This window comes from Elephas maximus, chromosome 9 (genome assembly GCF_024166365.1).
Source record: "Elephas maximus indicus isolate mEleMax1 chromosome 9, mEleMax1 primary haplotype, whole genome shotgun sequence".
NCBI classification, from domain to species: domain Eukaryota; kingdom Metazoa; phylum Chordata; class Mammalia; order Proboscidea; family Elephantidae; genus Elephas; species Elephas maximus.
The window spans coordinates 769,321-787,671 of record NC_064827.1 but is presented as its reverse complement, the minus strand read 5'-3'; the positions used below and the strand labels follow the sequence as shown (position 1 = coordinate 787,671).

Below are 18,351 nucleotides of genomic sequence, written 5' to 3'. Positions count from 1 at the left end.
CTCAGGACGCCCCAGGCTGCTGGGGAGCAGGGCCTGACAGAGGCCCCAGGAGCTGCGGTCAGAGATGACCAAGGGGAGCCCCCAGAGACACGGCTCAGGGTGGGAGAGGCTGGACACAGTGCTGGCCTGGGCCTCCACCCATGCTCCCAGGCTGTCGTGGGGCTTTACAGGCCATGGACAGAGGCCAGCATCTGGGACACAGCCTCTACCCATCTTCATCAGAGAATGAGGGTGGGGAGAGGTCCTGTGACGATGTTGGGGAAGCCAGACCGGGGTGCTGGTGCCGCCGGAGTGAGGGTTCATACTCCTGGAAGCAAGACACAGCATCAAGGACAGCCGGCCCTCTCAGGTGACCCAACACCCACAGGCACCCAAAAGATGCCCAGCTCGGGCCCTGGGAAGCAGGCCACAGGTCACAAGCCCAATGGGCACACTCTGCCCGCAGACTCACCGAGTCCGAGTCCTCCTCAGCTGGGGTGCTCTGGAAGTCCACGTATGTGTCCCTGGGGACCCCCAGCAGCTCCTCCTCATACTCTGTCTGGTAGTCAGACTCATCTGGGCAGAAAGAGCTGCACTGGGGCCCACATGGCATCCCCTGCCCCTGCCTGGGTGTGCCCTAATGGAGGTGTGCAGCCCCAGCCTGGCACACGGTGGGGTGGCCCCTGCATTCTGGGCCCACGGCACACACTGCCCGCATTCCACTCATGCAGCTGAGGGGGAGTGAATGCAGCGCTAACACCCCCCCATGATGACAGTCCCTTCTGATTCAGGATCAGAAGCAGGCCCAGTACAGCCCAGGGCCGCGGTGAAGCCTTGCCAGCAGGTTGCAGAGACCCAACCGCAGGCCCCACAGCAGTGCTGGGCTGGCATCCAGGCACAGAAGCACCTGCCCAGCCCTCAGAAACCACAGGGCTTGTGCAGGTGGTGAGCGTGGTCCCACCTCCCGTGGAGGACCCCGTCAGGTGTTTGGATCAAGGCGGGCAGAGGCCTGGGTAGTCAGGATGGGGAGTCACCCACTACTGTCAGCTGCTGGGTCTTAACAAGACTCAAGAAATGCCAGCTGTTTTGTGGTCAACCTTCCTGAAAGTGGGGCCTGGGAGAAGGGGGAGCAGGAGAAGGGAGGGGGCACCAGGAAGGGGCCAGCCTAGGAGGGGGTATGGGCCCCAGGAGGAATGTGGGCACGGCAGGGGGAGCAGAGGTCCAGGAGTGGGGCGGGGGTCCAAGAGGAGGGCAGGGTGTGCACCTGGAGTGGGAACAGGCTGGAGAAGCATGGACAACCAGCCCCCAGGACAGGGGGTGGTGCCCAGGGCTGGAGGTGAGGCCAGCAGTCCCAGCCTGTCTCAACACCATGAGGGGCAGGAGGGACGTTGACCCCGACACCCTCAGGGTGGGTAGGAGGCACACATTGGAGCATCCACTCACCATCAACGGTGGCTGCCTTGGCGGGCTCAATCCTGGACACAATCTCCGCAAGATCCGTGAAGGAGGCGTTGGGGCAGGTGAGGACCTGGAGGGCCAGAGCAGGGGAGGTCATAGCAGGCCGAGGGAGCTGCTGCCCTCGCCTGTCCCCCGGCTCTGCTCCCTGAGCTGCCAGCTCTGTGGGCCAGATGGAGATGGAAGAACAGCCTGGTGGGCCAACCCCCATTCCTGCCCCCTCAGCCAAGCAGCTCGCCTGCCTAGGTGCCCCGGCTTCAGGGTGGGATGGTGTGACGAGTAGTGGAGACAACGCAGAATCCGAGGGTGGACAGTGCAGGGCCAGCCAGGGGTGCCTGCAGGTCTCCTGCTGTGTCCCTCAGGTTTGGCATGAGACTGTGTGTACAGGGGCCGCAAAAAGGCCCAGCGTGGAGGAGGGCGGCAGTGGGTGGGGAGGTGCAAAGAGAGGAGCCACTTACATCACAGGCTTTTATCTTCGTCTCCTGCCTGTCCTTAAGCATCTTGTCCAGCACACCGCTTCGAACCCAGATGTCAAACACCGTCCGCCCATGCTGGTATCCCACTTCCTGTGCACATCCAGGGTCTGTTACAGGGGCTGGGGGACCCTGCTGGTACCCACTTCCTGTGCACACTCAGGGTCTTGTTAGGCTGGGGGACCCTGCTGGTACCCACTTCCTGTGCACACTCAGGGTCTTGTTAGGCTGGGGGACCCTGCTGGTACCCACTTCCTGTGCACACCCAGGGCCTGTTACAGGGTCTGGGGGGCCCTCCCAGTATCCCACTTCCTGTGCACACTCAGGGTCTGTTACAGAGGCCAGGTCCCCACCACTGCAGGAGGGGCCAACACTCACGCAAATCTCGTCGAACTTGCTGAAGTCCAGTGTGCCATAGCTATCGATAGGGGGGCGCAGATACTCGCAGTAGTCACTGCTCCTCACCGTCTCCAGCTGCCGGACGCAGCACACGTAGGCCAGGCGTGTCTGGATCTCCGCCATGTTCAGCACCTGCATGGCACACCACCCGGGCAGAGGCCGCCCCACCACCCTGCAACCCCTCACCCCATGTGGGCATGACCCCATTCTTCCCACTCCTCCCCTCCCCTCTCCCCATCCCTTCCTTGCCCAGAGCCCAAGGTGAGGCTGATTTCTCTGCAGGACAGGATCTTCTGCCTTGCGCACTGCTCTACCCTAGGGGGAGGGGAGGGAGGGTGGGGGAGTGCCCAGTACAGGCTCCTAGGGCTGGGAGGACCCATCCTTCCTGCCATGGGTCCTGGCTGAGTTTGTGCACCTGTGTGCCTGCAGGTGCGCATGTGGGGGTGTGTATGCACACGGGGTGTGGGTGTGCATGTGGGGGTGTGTGACTGCGAGGGAAACGTGTGTGCATGCGGTGGGATGCGTGGGGCATGTGCATGTGTGTGCATGTGGGGGTGTGTGCGTGTGTGCATGTGGGGGGTGTGCACGTGGGAACATGTAGAGGTGTGTGCGTGTGTGCACGTGGAGGTGTGTGCCTGTGTGTGTGCATGTGGGGGGGCGTGCACGTGGGAGCACGTGGAGGTATGTGCATGTGTGCATGTGCGGGTGTGTGCGTGTGTGCCTGTGGAAGCATGTGGGGGTATGTGCATATGGGGGGCATGTAGGGGAGCAGACAGGTAGTCGAGTGCCCTATTAGGGGTTCTCTCCTGTGAGTATGCAGGGGACACCCCTCTCTGCTCCCACTACTGAGACCCTTTCCCAGGCCTGTCCCGTTTCCAGAGGTGGCACCAGGGGCTGGCCAGAGAGTGAGTGAGTGAGAGGCCCTGGACCCCAGATGCCCCTCAAAGGCGCTCCCATCTCAGCCACAGGGGCTGACAGAGTCCTCCCTATACCCCAGGAAGGAGCGGCCCGTGTAAGCACACGCACGGGGCGGGGGGTTGTCAGGGGCTGACAAGGAGAGGCCGGTACCACCCAGCCCAGAAAGCAGCTGCTCCCCAGGCTTGGCGGTCTGAGGTGGGCATAACATGCCCACGTCCCATCCAGCCTGCGCCTCCTGCAGGCCCCCCACCTTGACTTTCGTGGCCAAGGGGTTCCAGCGCTTCCATAACAGCCACCACCCTGACAGGGAGTCACCATAGTTGGTGAGGTCCGTCTCATCCTGGCTGCCCACGTCAATGGCAATCACCACCTTTGCACCCATGGACCTGGCCACGTCCGCTGCAGAAAAGACAAATGGCCGAGGCAGCACCTAGTCAGGCAGGTCCAGCCTTGGCGAAGCCTAGGAGTCTGGGCGAGACCCTGACCCGGCCTTGTAGGGCCTCGTGCACAGATCCGCGGCCCCCAACTGCAGGCCCCACAGGTAACGGGTGTGGCCAGGCAGGCTGAACCCCGCAGCCCCCACACATGCAGGCCTTTAGCGTCCCACAGTGGCACAGAGGGGGCTAACCGCTCCCTGAGGCAGTGCACTGGTCTCCTCTTGGCCTCCGTCCTGAGTGCTGCTGAGCTCACCAGCAAAGCCATATGCTCTGACCCTGCTGCATCTGTGTGCACACGTGTATGTGAGCCAGTTTGTGTGTGCATGTGTGAGCGTGTGTGTGTGTGAGCGTATTCTCCGTGCTCGGCGCCAGCCCGGAACCTTCCCTTGGCTGGCTCTGCGGAAAGCGTGCGCCACCCCAGCCTTACAGAAAAGGAGGTGCACAGGGACGTGGGGCGGGGTGGGGGGGCGCCGCACCAGCTGGACCACCGCTGGCTGGGTACCTGGGAGGTTGTTGATGTAACCCCCATCCATCAGCAGGTGTCCGTCTTTGGGGTCGCAGAGGGGGGGCATATAGCCAGACAGGGACATGCTGGCACGCACATACCTCCACAGGGAGCCTGGGGGCAGGAGGGGGATGGGTTGAAGAGGCGGCAGGACATGCTGAGGGCTCCTTGGTTAGGTCCTGACCACGAGGTGGTAGCAGACTCACCTCGGAGAGCCACCTGTCCCTGACCACTACCCTCCCACCCCCCCACCCCACCTCACCCCAGCTCCTGCCCCCAGGGGTCCCCCACGCCTGGCTGTGGCCCACAACCACCCTCTGCCTGTGGAGGCAAGGTCTCCTGCGTAAGGATCTGCTGGGTCTCCGGCTTCCTTGGGGACCCCTCATGCCCCCAGCCCCACGTCTCTCACTGCCCCCGCCCTCGGCCTTATCCCGCCGCCCCCCGCTAGCCAGCCCAAAGCCACCCTCACCATCTGTGTGGACCCGCATGGCTGAGGCAGTGATGTCTGTGGTGATGGTGAAGTAGGGCAGCCACAGGTCCTGCGCGGGAGGAGAGGCTCAGAGGTGAGATGCAGGGTTGGGGGGTGCGGTGGTGAGGGTCTTCTGTTGGGGCTCTGTGGACTCTTTCTGCCCCACTCAGGCCACACACCTGGCTCCAGGACAGGCCTGGGTGTCCCGGGGGGCTGAGTGTCTGGGGGGCAGCAGTGGTGTGAGGTGGGGTTGGGGGGCAGTACCTCTATCTGCCTGTCCTTGAAGACGCTGCGGGTGCTGCTGTTGAAGCCCGCACCAGAGAACATGGAGGTGATCGGGTAGGTCAGGTCCAGCACTGTGTTCACCATGGACGTCACATCCTGGGGAGGAGGGAACCTGCTGAGGCCTGCCTGAGCCTAGTTCCATCCCAGGGGTCCCAAGTTTGGGTGGCTGGGGCTTCTGGGGTGACCGCAAGGCATGAGTCCCCAGGCTGGGCCATTCACCACCTACCCCTGCATTGCCTGCTGGCCTTGCTCAGGTCTGCTCCCTGCTCTATCCTCTCACCTGCCCTCTGCTCTGCCCTCTGCTCTGCCCTCTCCCCTGGCCTCTGCTCTGCCCTCTCCCCTGCCCTCTGCTCTGCCCTCTCCCCTGCCCTCTGCTCTGCCCTCTCCCCTGCCCTCTCCCCTGTCCTCTGCTCTGCCCTCTCCCCTGCCCTCTCCTCTGCCCTCTGCTCTGCCCTCTCCCCTGCCCTCTGCTCTGCCCTCTCCCCTGCCCTCTGCTGTGGTCTCTGCTCTCTGCTTCATTAGTGGCAGCCCAGTTCCCATCACTAATTAAGGTTCTTCACTTCCTCTTTACCCAGAAATAGTCTGCCCAAGAGATTTCCTTCACCCCACAAAGCGTACTCTGAGGCCTGAGGGCTGCACAGCCCCAGCTTCTGCCTTAGCCGGTGGGGAGGGGGAGAGGGAGGCCATGCTCCTTGAGACCAGAGCCCTGTGGGAGCTGTGGCCATCCCCACGCCCAGCTCCCCCACGGGGCCCCGGCGCCCATCCTCACCTCAGCCCACTGCCTGGCCCGGATGCGCATCCGGCTGTAGTCCCGTTCCTCAGAGTACAGGGCCCCCATGAAAGCCCCAATGGACGTTCCTCCAACCATGTCCACAGGGATGCCAAACTCAGCCAGGGCCCGGATGATGCCCACCTGGGAGCAGCCCCTACACAACCAGGAAAACAGAAAGTGAACCCTTGGGCCGCTGCACGCAGCCAGGACCCAGAACCCCGACCATCCTGGTAGAGGGCTCCCCGAGATGCCACCTGCCCACCTGCCCACAGGACCTTCCCACCTGCTCCTTGCCACAAGCAGATAATGAGAAAGACACTGCCTCGGGGGCGGGGGGAGGGGGGTCTAGGACCAACCCTTCCTGAGACATAACTTCAACCATCTTTCTTCAGTACTGCAGGGCCAGGACGGGGTACAGAGGGTGCCTGGAACAGAGCCTCTCTTCTGAGAAACACCTGCTGACTCCAAAAGAGTGAGCTCTCCGGGTTTATGAGGCAGAACAGAGCTCCTGACAGACTTGGGTGGGGTGGGGCAAAAGCTGGCATTCAGGGCCCACTGGAAAGGAGGGGTCCTGGAAAATGGCCTAAAGGGCCACACCCTAGGAATCAAGGTGCACTGGAAATGGACAAGCCCTTGTAGTCACTGAGAAACCAGCTTCTAATTGTTTCAGAATCCAATTGTATTAGGTGATTTAAAAAAGTGGCTCAAGAAGACAAAATGAAATAATGAAATGTGCAAAGACCTGGAGTTAGAAAACCAAAAGGGAAAAACACGTACGGCATTTCTCAAGCTGAAAGAGCTGAAGAAAACATTCAAGCCTTGAGCTGCAATAGTGAAGGATTCTATGGGCAAAATACTGAATGACACAGGAAGCAACAAAAGAAGACAGAAGGAATACAAAGAGTCACGGTACCAAAAAGAACTGATCAACATTCAGTCATTTCATGAGGTGGCATATGATCAGGAACCGATGGTACCGAAGGAAGAAGTCCCCTGCACTGAAGACATTGGCAAAAAACAAGGCTCCAGGAACTGATGGAATACCAATTGAGATGTTTCAACAAATGGATACAGCACTGGAAGTGCTCACTCGTCTATGCCAAGAAATTTAGAAGACAGCTACCTGCTCAACTGACTGTAAGAGATCCATGTTTATGCCTATTCCAAAGAAAGGTGATCCAGCCAAATGTGGGAATTATCAAACCATATCATTAATATCACACGCAAGTAAAATTTTGCTGAAGATCATTCAAAAGCAGTTGCAGCAGTACATTGACTGAACTGCCAGAAATTCAAGCTGAATTCAAAAGAGGACGTGGAACCAGGGATATCATTGCTGATGTCAGATGGATCCTGGCTGAAAGCAGAGAATACCAGAAGGATGTCTACCTGTGTTTTATTGACTATGCAAAGGCATTCGACTGTGTGGATCATAACAAATTATGGATAACATTGCAAAGAATGGGAATTCCAGAACACTTAATTGTGCTCATAAGGAACCTGTACATATATTAAGAGGCAGTCATTTGAACAGAACAAGGAGATACTGCGTGGTTTAAAGTCAGGAAAGGTGTGCATCAGGGTTGTATCCTTTCACTATACTTGTTCGATTTGTATGCTGAGCAAATAACCCAAGCAGTTGGACTATATGAAGAAGAACAGGGCATCAGAATTGGAGGAAGACTCATTAACAACCTGCGTTATGCAGATGACACAGCCTTGCTTGCTGAAAGTAAAGAGGACTTAAAGCACTTACCAATGAAGATCAAAGACCACAGCCTTCAGTATGGATTACACCTCAACATAGAGAAAACAAAAATTCTCACAACTGGGCCAATAAGTAACATCATGATAAATGGAGAAAAGATTGAAGTTGTCAAGGATTTCATTTTACTTGGCTCCACAATCAATACCCATGGAAGCAGCAGTCAAGAAATCAAACAACTCATTGCATTGGGCAAATCTGCTGCAAAAGACCTCTTTAAAGTTTAAAAAGCAAAAACGCCACTTTGAGGACTAAGGTGTGCCTGACCCAAGCCATGGTGTTTTCAGTCACCTCATATACATGTGAAAGCTGGACAATGAATAAGGAAGACCAAAGGAGAACTGATGCCTTTGAATTATGGTGGTGGCGAAGAATACTGAATATACGTGGACTGCCAGAAGAAAGAACAAACCTGTCTTGGGAGTACAGCCAGAGTGCTCCTTAGAAGGATCATGAGACTTCACCTCACATACTTTGTTATCAGGAGGGACCAGTCCCTGGAGAAGGACATCATGCTTGGCAGAAGGTCAGTGAAAAAGAGGAAGACCCTCAACGAGGTAGATTGATACAGTGGCTGCCACAGTGGACTCAAGCAGAACAATGATTGTACAGATGGTGCGGGACTGGGCAGTGACTCCTTCTGTTGTACATGGGATCGTTATGAGTCAGAACCAACTCACACCAGTGCAGAACCAAAGGGGCACTGTACATGTTAAAAAAACAGTAACTGAAAGGAAGAACTCGATTAGCAGGTTTAACAGCAAATTAAACACAGCTGAAGAAATAGTGAACTATAAGAGAGGCCATAAAAAAATATTCAGATTAAACTGTAAAGCAACAGAAGGATGGAAAGAGCTAAGAGACACACGGAATACAGTGTAAGATCTAACTCTCACATAATTAGAGCCCCAGGAAGAGAGAAGATGCAGAAGCAATATCAAAGAGATAATGGTTTGGGATTTTTTAGAACTGATGACAGACATCAAGACTCAGGTTTAAGAAGCATTACAACCCCTAAGCACGATAAACCAAAAGAAAACCATACCTGCATTGTTAAAAATCCAGTGCAAAGAAAAAAAATCATTAAACCGGCCAGATAAAGAGGAGACACAAATGGAATAGTTTAAAAATAATCCATTCAAAAAAAAAAATGAAGATAGAAGACACGGGACAAGTAGAAAGCAGATATTAAGATGGTATATTTAAACCCAAATAAATCAGGAATTATAATAAACGAAAACAGACTAAATACTGCAATTAAAAAACAAAGACTTTCAGATAAGGATTTTAAAACACATGCTGCTTACAATCATATATATTAAGTATAATAACATGTATATAGAAAATAATTATAAAGATACAAAAAAGCTGAAAGTAAAAGGATGAAAAATGTATACCATGTAAATTCTAATCAAGAGTAAGCTGTGGTGTATTGACACACAAAAAAAGACTTTAAAGTAATTATCTGAAATAAAGAATATTTCATAAACGTTTAATTCACCAAAAAGATAGAACAATTCTAAAACTATACGTACCTAGTAACATATCTTTAGAATACACAAAGCAAAACTTAAAAGAGAAGTAGACAAACCCATCATCACAGAAGGGAACATTACCACATTTTTCTTTGTAATTAATTGATAGAAAAAGCAGGAAATTTTTCAGTAAGACTTCAATAACACAGTTTATACATTTGATCTAATGGAAACAGAGAACACACTAGCCAACAACTGCAGAAGGCACATTCTTTTCAAGTGTATGGAACATTTAAAAAAATATGCTGGGTCATAAAGCAAATCTCAACAAATGTCAATGAATTGAACCACACAAAATACATTCCCCAACCACACTCACAGTGCAATTAAACTAGAATTCAGTAACAATGAGGATAACTAGAAAATCCTCATATGTTAACAAGGTAAGGAATACACTCTTAAATAAGCCATGGGTGAAAGAAGAAAACACAATGCAGGTAAGAAAGTATTTTTATAAGTAAAATTGGTGGGAAGCAGCTAAAGTCATTTATAGCCTACATGCATCTATTAGAAAAGAAGAAAGACAACAACCAACAGGATGAAAGAAACCAGCAAATGTCATCGTCCACCTCAAGAAGTTAGAAGGGGTCATCAGCAAATTATGGTCCTCGAGCCAAATCTCGCCTGCTGCAGCTTTCTGTTTATAAATCAGGTTTTACTGGAACACAGCCACACCCATCTTACTACTGTCTGTGGCTGTTTCTACACTACATCAACTTACTTTTTTATTAGAGCTTGTATGGTCTATTTTTTCTATCTTTTTACTTTCTCTTATTTCTAATAATAAAATATTTACTTTTAAATTTTATTTTGTTGTTGTTGAGAATATACACAACAAAACATACACCAATTCAACCACTTCTACACGTGCGATTCAGGGACACCGATTACATTCTGCGAGGTGTGCAGCCATTCCTGCCATCTTTTTCTGAGTTGTTCCTCTCCCACTGACATAAACTCACTGCCCCCTGAGATTCCTATCTAATCTTTTGAGTTGCTGTTGTCACTTTGGCCCCATGTACATAGTTCTTTAAAGGACATAATGCTCAGGGCAGCATTTTTTACTAGTTAAGCTAAACTATTGTTTGGTTTTAAGAAGACTTCAGGGGATATTTTTGGTTTAAGTTTTAAAGATTATCTCAGGACAATAATTTCAGGGGTTCATACAGCCTCCGTGTCCTCCAGAAAGTCTGGAGTCCATGAGAATTTGAAATTTTGTTCTCCATCTTCCCCCCTTTGATCGGAATTCTTTTATAGAATCCTTCATCAAAATGTTCTGATCTCATGGCAAAGGAGGCAGTTGTTAAAGGAGGCAATCAGATACACCTTCCACAGCTTCCTCCTATTCCTGACTCTCCTTCTTCCTCTGTTGCTCCAGGTGAATAGAGACAATTGCTGTGCCTTGGACGGCTGCTTGCAAGGTTTTAAGACCCCAGGAACTACACAATGAACTAGGAGGTAGAACAGAAGCACTGAACACATCATTAGGCCAATTAACCGGGATGTCCCATGAAACCATGACCCTAAATCTCCAAACCAAGGAACCAAATCCTATGAGGTTTTTCATTGTACATAAGCAACCTCAGCAGTTACTCTTTGTTTGTCTGCTGTTCTTGTAGTAAATGTATCTATCATACAGCTTTTGCCATTTCAGCTTTTTACAGGTGTACAACATATTGATCACAATTATCATAATTGGCTGTGTGACCCTCCCCTTAATCAATGCAATTTTTCCATCACCTTTAACCCCCCATCCCTCTCATCCTTTTACTTGATTGTTCCGTATCCTTTGAGTGATTTTTAGAGAGTCTGCATGGCCCACAAAGCCTAAAATACTTACTACCTGGCTGTTTACAGAAAAAGTTTGCTGACCCATGAGTTAGAACAGAAGCACAATTTTAATCAGCGAGTAAAATTAAGGAAATAATAAAGAGCAGAAATGAACAAGCTGGACAACAAATACACAATACAGAGGATCAGCAAAACTAAAAGTTGGTGCTCTGAAAGGACTCGTTCAATTGATATTACCTGATATGACTAATCAAGACAAAAAAGAGAAGGTATCAATATCTAACATCAGGAATGAAAACGGGAGATCAGTATAGATGCTTCAGGTATTAAAGAAGCTAGTAGGAACAACTTCATGCTACAAGTAGGAAAATTCAGATGAAACGGACACATTCTAGAAAAACACACAACTTGCCAAAATGGACACAAGAAGAAATAGAAACTCTGAATAGTATGCAGCTATGAAAGGAATTGCATCTGTAATTTTAAATCCACACGAGGAAAATTTCATGTCCAGATGGCTTTACCAGTGAATTCTACTAGCATGTAAAGAAGAAATAAACTTAAATTTACATAAAACCTTCCAGAGAATAGAAAAAGAAGAACTACTTTTCAACTCAATTTATGAGGCCAGCAAACCTTCCTACCAGAATAACAGCATTTCAAGAAAGGACAATTGCAGCCCAATCTTATTCAGATTCAAGTTGAATCTAAACAGAATAATACATCATGGATTTATTCCAGGAGTGCAGTGTTAGCTTTTACTTGAAAATCAATTAATGTAATCCACCATATTAAGAGAATAAAGGAGAAAAATTATACAATCATCTCAATATATATATAAAAATGATTATTCATGATAAAACTCTCAGCAAAGTAAGAATAAAAGTTCCTAAATTTGATAAAAGGCATCTACAAAAAAACTTACAGCCAACATCATACTAATGGTGAGATACTGAATGCTTTCCCCTAAGACTGGGAACAGGGCTAGGATATCTGCACTCACCACTTGCATTCAGCATTGTACTAAAGGTCCTAAACAATGTCATAAGTTAAGGAAAAGAAACAAAGAAGAAATATTCTCTTTATTCTCAGATGACATAATTGTGTATATAGGGAATCCAAAGGAATTTACACAAAAACTACTAAAACTAGTAAGTGAATTTGGCAAGACTGTGAGATAGAAGGTCAACTTACAAATAGCAATTTTATTTCTGTATACTGTTGTTGTCGTTGTTAGGTGCCATTGAGTCGGTTCCGACTCATAGCGACCCTGTGCACAACAGAACGAAACACTGCCCAGTCCTGAGCCATCCTTACAATCGCTGTTATGCTTGAGCTCACTGTTGCAGCCACTGTGTCAATCCACCTCGTTGAGGGTCTTCCTCTTTTCCGCTGACCCTGTACTCTGCCAAGCATGATGTCCTTCTCCAGGGACTGATCCCTCCTGACAACATGTCCAAAGTATGTAAGACGCAGTCTCGCCATCCTTGCCTTTAAGGAGCATTCTGGCTGTACTTCTTCCAAGACAGATTTGTTGATTCTTTTGGCAGTCCGTGGTATATTAAATATTCTTCGCCAACATCACAATTCAAAGGCGTCAGTTCTTCTTCGGTCTTCCTTATTCGTTGTCCAGCGTTCACATGCATATGATGCGATTGAAAATACCATGGCTTGGGTTAGGTGCACCTTAGTCTTCAGGGTGACATCTTTGCTCTTCGACACTTTGAAGAGGTCCTTTGCAGCAGATTTACCCTATGCAATGCATCTTTTGATTTCTTGACTGCTGCTTCCGTGGCTGTTGATTGCGGATCCAAGTAAAATGAAATCCTTGACAACTTCAGTCTTTTCTTCGTTTATCATGATGTTGCTCATCGGTCCAGTTGTGAGGATTTTTGTTTTATGTTGAGGTGTAATCCATACTGAAGGCTGTGGTCTTTGATCTTCATTAGTAAGTGCTTCAAGTCCTCTTCACTTTCAGCAAGCAAGGTTGTGTCATCTGCATAACGCAGGTTGTTATTGAGTCTTCCTCCAATCCTGATGCCCCGTTCTTCTATATACTGGCAACAAGCAATTTAAAATGAAACTTAAAAGATATCATTAATAGCACTAAAAATAAAATATTTAGAAATACATTTAACAAAAGATGCGCAAGACCTCTACACTGAAAACAACAAGTCACTGCTAAGAGAAATTAAGAAAACCTAATTCAGTGGCCTTGTTCATAGATTGGAAGGCTCAATGTTAAGATGTTATTTCTCCCCATATTGGTCTATAGGTTCAATGTGATCTTCATCAGAATCTCAGCAGGCTTTTTGGGAAGGCAGGGGGAAGAGACACTGATGAGCTGATTATAAAATTTATATGAAAATGCACAGGACCTAGAAAGGCTAAAACAATTTGGAAAAAAATGGAAGGAATTACACTACCCGGTTTCAAGATTTACTGTAAAGCTATAGTAATGAAGACAGTATGGTATTGTCATTAAGGATAAAACCATCAGATCAATGAAACATAAGAGCACGAGTATAGAGTCACACTTACACAGGGATCTGGTTTTTGACAAAGGTACCACAGCAATTCAACAGAGAAAAGAAAGTCTTCAACAAATGGTGTTGGAGAAATTAGGTAATCATATGAGAAAAAAAGAGCCTCAACTCCCACCTCACACCATTTGCCAAAATCAAATCAAAGTGGATCATAGACCTAAGTGTACAAGCTGCAACAGTGACACTTCTACAAGAAAATGCAGAATATCTTTGTGACCTTGGGACAGGCAGTTTTTAGAACACCAAAAGCAATAACCATAAAAAATTGGAAAATTCTCATCAAAAGATACCATTAAGAAAATGAAAAGAAAAGTCATAGACTTAGAGACAATATTGGCAATACATATATCTGGCAAAAGACTCCCAAAACTCAATAAAAAAAAAAAAAAAATTCAATAATAAAAGACAAATAACCCATTAAAGATGGGTGAAGAACATAAACAGATATGTCACAAAAGAAGATACAGGAAGGGCCAATAAGCACATGAAAAGGTGTCCGACACCATTAGTCATTAAAAAAATAATTTTTTTTTTTTTTAGTCATTAGTGAGATGTAAATCACACTCAAAAGGAGACGCCACTGCACGTGCACTAGAATGGTTACAATTAAAAACACTGACAGTATCAAGTGTCAGCAAGAATGTGGAGGAACTTGACCTTTTGTACATTGCTGGTGGGGGTATGTTATTAGGTGCTGTCCAGGTGGTCCTGACTCAAAGCGACCCTGTGTACAACAGAAGGAAACACTGCCCGATCCCGTGCCATCCTCACAATCATTGTTATGCTTGAGCCCATGGTTGTAGCCACTGTGTCAATGCATCTCGCTGAGGGTCTTCCTCTTCACTGACCCTCTACATTACCAAGCATGATGTCCTTCACCAGAGACTGATTCCTCCTGATAACATGTCCCAAGTATATGAGACGTAGTTTTGCCATCCTTGCTTCTAAGGAGCATTTCTGGTTGTGCTTCTTCCAAGACAGATTTGTTTGTTCTTTTGGCAGTCTATGGTATATTCAATAGTCTTTGCCAACACCACAATTCAAAGGCGTCAATTCTTCAGTCTTCCTTATTCATTGTCCAGCTTTCACATGCATAAGAGGCAATTGAAAACTCCATGGCTTGGATTAGGTGTTCCTTGGTCCTCAAAGTGACGTCTTTGCTTTTTAAACATTAAAGAGATCTTTTGCAGATTTGCCCAATGCAATGCATCATTTGATTTCCTGATTGCTGCTTCCATGGGTATTGCTTGTAGATCCAAGTAAAATGAAATCCTTGACAACTTGTCTTTTCTCCGTTTATCATGATGTTGCTTATTGGTCCAGTTGTGGGAATTTTTGTTTTCTTTATGATGGACGCAATCCGTACCAAATGCCATAGTCTTTGATCTTCATCAGTAAGTGCTTGGAGTCCTCTTTACTTTCAGGAGCAAGGTTGTGTGTCATTTGCATAATGCAGGTTGTTAATGAGTCTTCCTCCTATGCTGATGCCTCGTTCTTCTTCATATAGTCCAGTTGCTTGGGTTATTTTCTCAGCGTACAGATTGAACACATACGGTGAAAGGATACAACCCTGATGCACACACTTCCCGACTTTAAACCATGCAATATCTCCTTGTTCTGTTCAAACAACTGCCTCTTGATATATGTACAGGTTCCTTATGAGCACAATTAAGTGTTCTGGAATTCCCATTCTTTGCAATGTTATCCATAATTTGTTATGATCCAGAGTCTAACACCTTTGCATAGTCAATAAAATACAGTAAACATCCTTCTGGTATCCTCTGCTTTCAGCCAGGATCCATCTGACATCAGCAACGATATCCCTCTTCATGTCCTCTTCTGAATCCAGCTTGAATTTCTGGCAGTTCCCTGTCGATATATTGCTGCAGCTGGTTTTGAATGATTTTCAGCAAAATTTTACTTGTGTGTGATATTAATGATATTGTTCGATAATTTCCACATTCGGTTGGATCACCTTTCTTTGGAATAGGCATAAATATGGATCTCTTACAGTTGGTTGGCCAGGTAGTTGTCTTCCACATTTCTTGGCATAGACGAGTGAGCACCTCCAGCGCTGCATTCGCTTGTTGAAACATCTTAGTTGATATTCCATCAATTCCTGCAGCCTTGTTTTTTGCCAATGCCTTCAGTGCAGCCTGGACTTCTTCTTTCGGTACCATCAGTTCCTGATCATATGCTACCTCCTGAAATGGCTGAACGTCAACCAATTCTTTTTGGTATAGTGAGTCTGTGTATTCCTTCCATCTTCTTTTGATGTTTCCTGCATCATTTAATAATTTCCCTGTAGAATCCTTCACTATTGCAACTCAAGGCTTGGATTTTTTCTTCAGTTCTTTCAGCCTGAGAAATGCCCAGCATGTTCTTCCCTTTTGGTTTTCTATCTCCAGGTCTTTGCACATGTCATTATAATACTTTTCTTTGTCTTCTCGAGCCACCCTTTGAAATCTTCTGCTCGGTTCTTTTATTTCATTTCTTCTGTTCGTTTTAGCTACTTGACTTTGAAGAGCAAGTTTCAGAATCTCTTTTGACATCCATTTTGGTCTATTGGTGGGGGTATAAAGTGATACAACTCCCCGCCCCAAAAAACTAAACCCATTGCCGTTGAGTCGATTCCGACTCATAGCGACTCTATACGACAGAGAACTACCCCATAGGGTTTCCAAGAAGCGTGTGGTGGAGTTGAACTGCCAACCTTTTGGTTGGCAGCTGTAGCTCTTAACCACTACGCCACCAGGGTTTACAACACCTCCCACCCCCATGACCTGATAATTCTACTCCTAGGTCTTCGCCCAAGGGGAAAGAAAACACATGTCCACAAAAAGATTTGTAAAATAATGGTTATAAGAGCTTTGTTCATAATAATCAAAACCAGGAAACAACCTAAGTGTTCATCAGTGGATGAAGGGGTGAGCAAAGCGTGGCACAGTTGTGTACGGGGGGCTATTAAGCAACAACACCCCTGATAGAATCCGCAACGGACAAATCTCCACAACGCTGTATCGAGTGAATAAAGCCAGACACACATGAGCACACACTAGAGACTTAAACAGGTAAAAACCCTGTTATTAATATTCTCAGAGAAACACAGTATTGCACCAGTGAAACAAAGACTACTATGGAAAAAAGTCTTCAGACATCAGAAATACTTCAGCAGAAGAGACCAACTGGAAGATATATTTGAGAATAATTTCCCAGAAAGTAGAACAAAAAGACAGAGATGGAGAATATGGGAGAGAAAAGGTATGAGAATTGGAAGGTCCATTTAGGATGCCCAATGTCCAGCCACTAGAAGCTCTAGAAAGAGGAGAGGTGAAGGTTACAGGTAACTGTAATAATAACAAAGTCCCCAGAGCTGAAGGTCACAAATTTCCAAATTTGAAAGGGTCCACTGGGGGTACAGCATGGCGGGTGAAAGCAAGCAGTACAGACCAGAAAAGGCCAGAGTGGGGGATTTACGGGGAGGACTTCCAGAAAGAAAGCAAACATGGTGACCTGGTATGTCTGACGCCAAGAGGGTATGACACGCAGAAAACAGCAAACGCAAACTGCAGCAATTATCAACTCCAAGGAAGGAAATGTCACCATAGTACACAGTAGCCCGTGACGGAGCCAGGAATAGGAGCTGTGTTGTCATAGAATATAAACAGTGATGATGGCTAACTGAACACCGAAGGAGCCACAGTGGGATCTTGGGTGGGAAGGAGGGACAGACACTCTGTGTCTGCTGGGGGGAATAATCTAGAACTGGAAACGAACCAAAGAGCAGGAAAGCAATGCTATTTAGGCGTGTAGAGCAGAGGAGCAGAAAGTTAAACTGCTGTGAGTGGTTCTTTTTGGTGATGGGGATGGGGCAGAGGAGCGCGATGTCTTGTCCTTATAGAACCATGTGCCTTTTTATCTTTGATAAAAATCAGATTTTCATAATAAATGCTGTTGGAAACGGGCATTTTCCAGTGACTCTCAGAAGGGTGCTGCGTGGGGGGTGCCAGCAGGGAAAGGCGGCCCTCATCCCTCGGTGCCCCCCGCCGTTCTGGCCACGGGCCCTCGTGTTACACCTCCTTCCTGTCCACCCAGGAGAGAGGCCTAGGAGCCACCCTCCGCAGGCAACCTTGGGCCGATCTGCATGTCCAGTCTCCTGGGGACAAAATGTGCTCTTACAGCTCAGGGTTCTAAGACAAAACGCGCACACGCCCACCACTTCAGCACACAGGTAAACCGAATTCTCTGGGAAAAAGATGAACCCAGTTCAGGAGGACTGGGATCACCTTCTCACTCCTCTGGGTCCGTCTGCACCAGCTCTGGGCTGCCGCCTGTAGACCAGGGAGCCCCAGCAGAACAGCAGTACCTGGGCCCAGGCCGCCCGGAGACCCCTTGGGCAGACGCGGACAGCGATCCCCAGGGCTACTCGGGACGGACGGAAGCAGTGTCAGGCCACGGGCCTGGTCATGCCCCATTCTTGGCCCCGGCTCCTCCCACGACTGGCTAGAATGTGTGTGGCAGGTTCTGCTGGATGCAGTCACACGCCAGTTGGCTGTTGTCCCTGTCACTCATCTGACACAGGGACAAGGACCCTTTCTACAAGGGGTTTTGGTCCCCCTGACCTCCCAATGAGAACCACCTCCTCAGTGAGAACTGGCCAAGGAGAACAGAGAGTGGCCGGGGGCCCAGGCAGCTTCCCAGAAGCCTCCCACCTACCCGCCCAAAGTGCTCTGTTCCTCTAGGCCAGCAGTGACGACTGAGGCAGGACCAGCCATGAGCTCACAGGCATCATCAGCAGGGCCAGGGCTCGGGAAGCAGGCGCCTAGGGGTCCTGACTGTGGGCTGGTGGCAGCAGTGCCGCACACCAGCCTGTCTAGGGGGGAGGCGCTCCACCAGAGGCTGCTCCCTGTGGGCACACCCCAGCCTGGGCCCCTCCCCTCCCTGGAGGCAAAGGGGGCCGGCGCAGGGCCTGGCTGGGCATACCCCTCCTCACGCTCACTCCATTTCTGTCCCAAAGTGTAT

General features: G+C 48.6%; 2 protein-coding genes across 5 annotated transcripts in view; both read right to left on the bottom strand.

Annotated features, from left to right (window-relative positions):
• EXD3 (exonuclease 3'-5' domain containing 3) overlaps positions 1-18,351 on the bottom strand; it is a 201,929-nt gene that overhangs the window by 150,487 nt on the left and 33,091 nt on the right. The window lies entirely within an intron of this gene.
• PNPLA7 (patatin like phospholipase domain containing 7) overlaps positions 206-18,351 on the bottom strand; it is a 73,242-nt gene continuing 55,096 nt past the window's right edge. For all 4 annotated transcript variants that reach the window (XM_049897188.1, XM_049897191.1, XM_049897189.1 and 1 more), the window contains 10 exons: positions 5,690-5,846; positions 4,900-5,016; positions 4,636-4,705; positions 4,164-4,280; positions 3,475-3,623; positions 2,286-2,438; positions 1,893-2,000; positions 1,423-1,507; positions 452-555; positions 206-307 (listed from right to left, as the gene is read on the bottom strand). In XM_049897188.1, coding sequence (XP_049753145.1) covers positions 206-307; positions 452-555; positions 1,423-1,507; positions 1,893-2,000; positions 2,286-2,438; positions 3,475-3,623; positions 4,164-4,280; positions 4,636-4,705; positions 4,900-5,016; positions 5,690-5,846 — 1,162 coding nt within the window. The remainder of the gene's footprint in view (positions 308-451; positions 556-1,422; positions 1,508-1,892; positions 2,001-2,285; positions 2,439-3,474; positions 3,624-4,163; positions 4,281-4,635; positions 4,706-4,899; positions 5,017-5,689; positions 5,847-18,351) is intronic.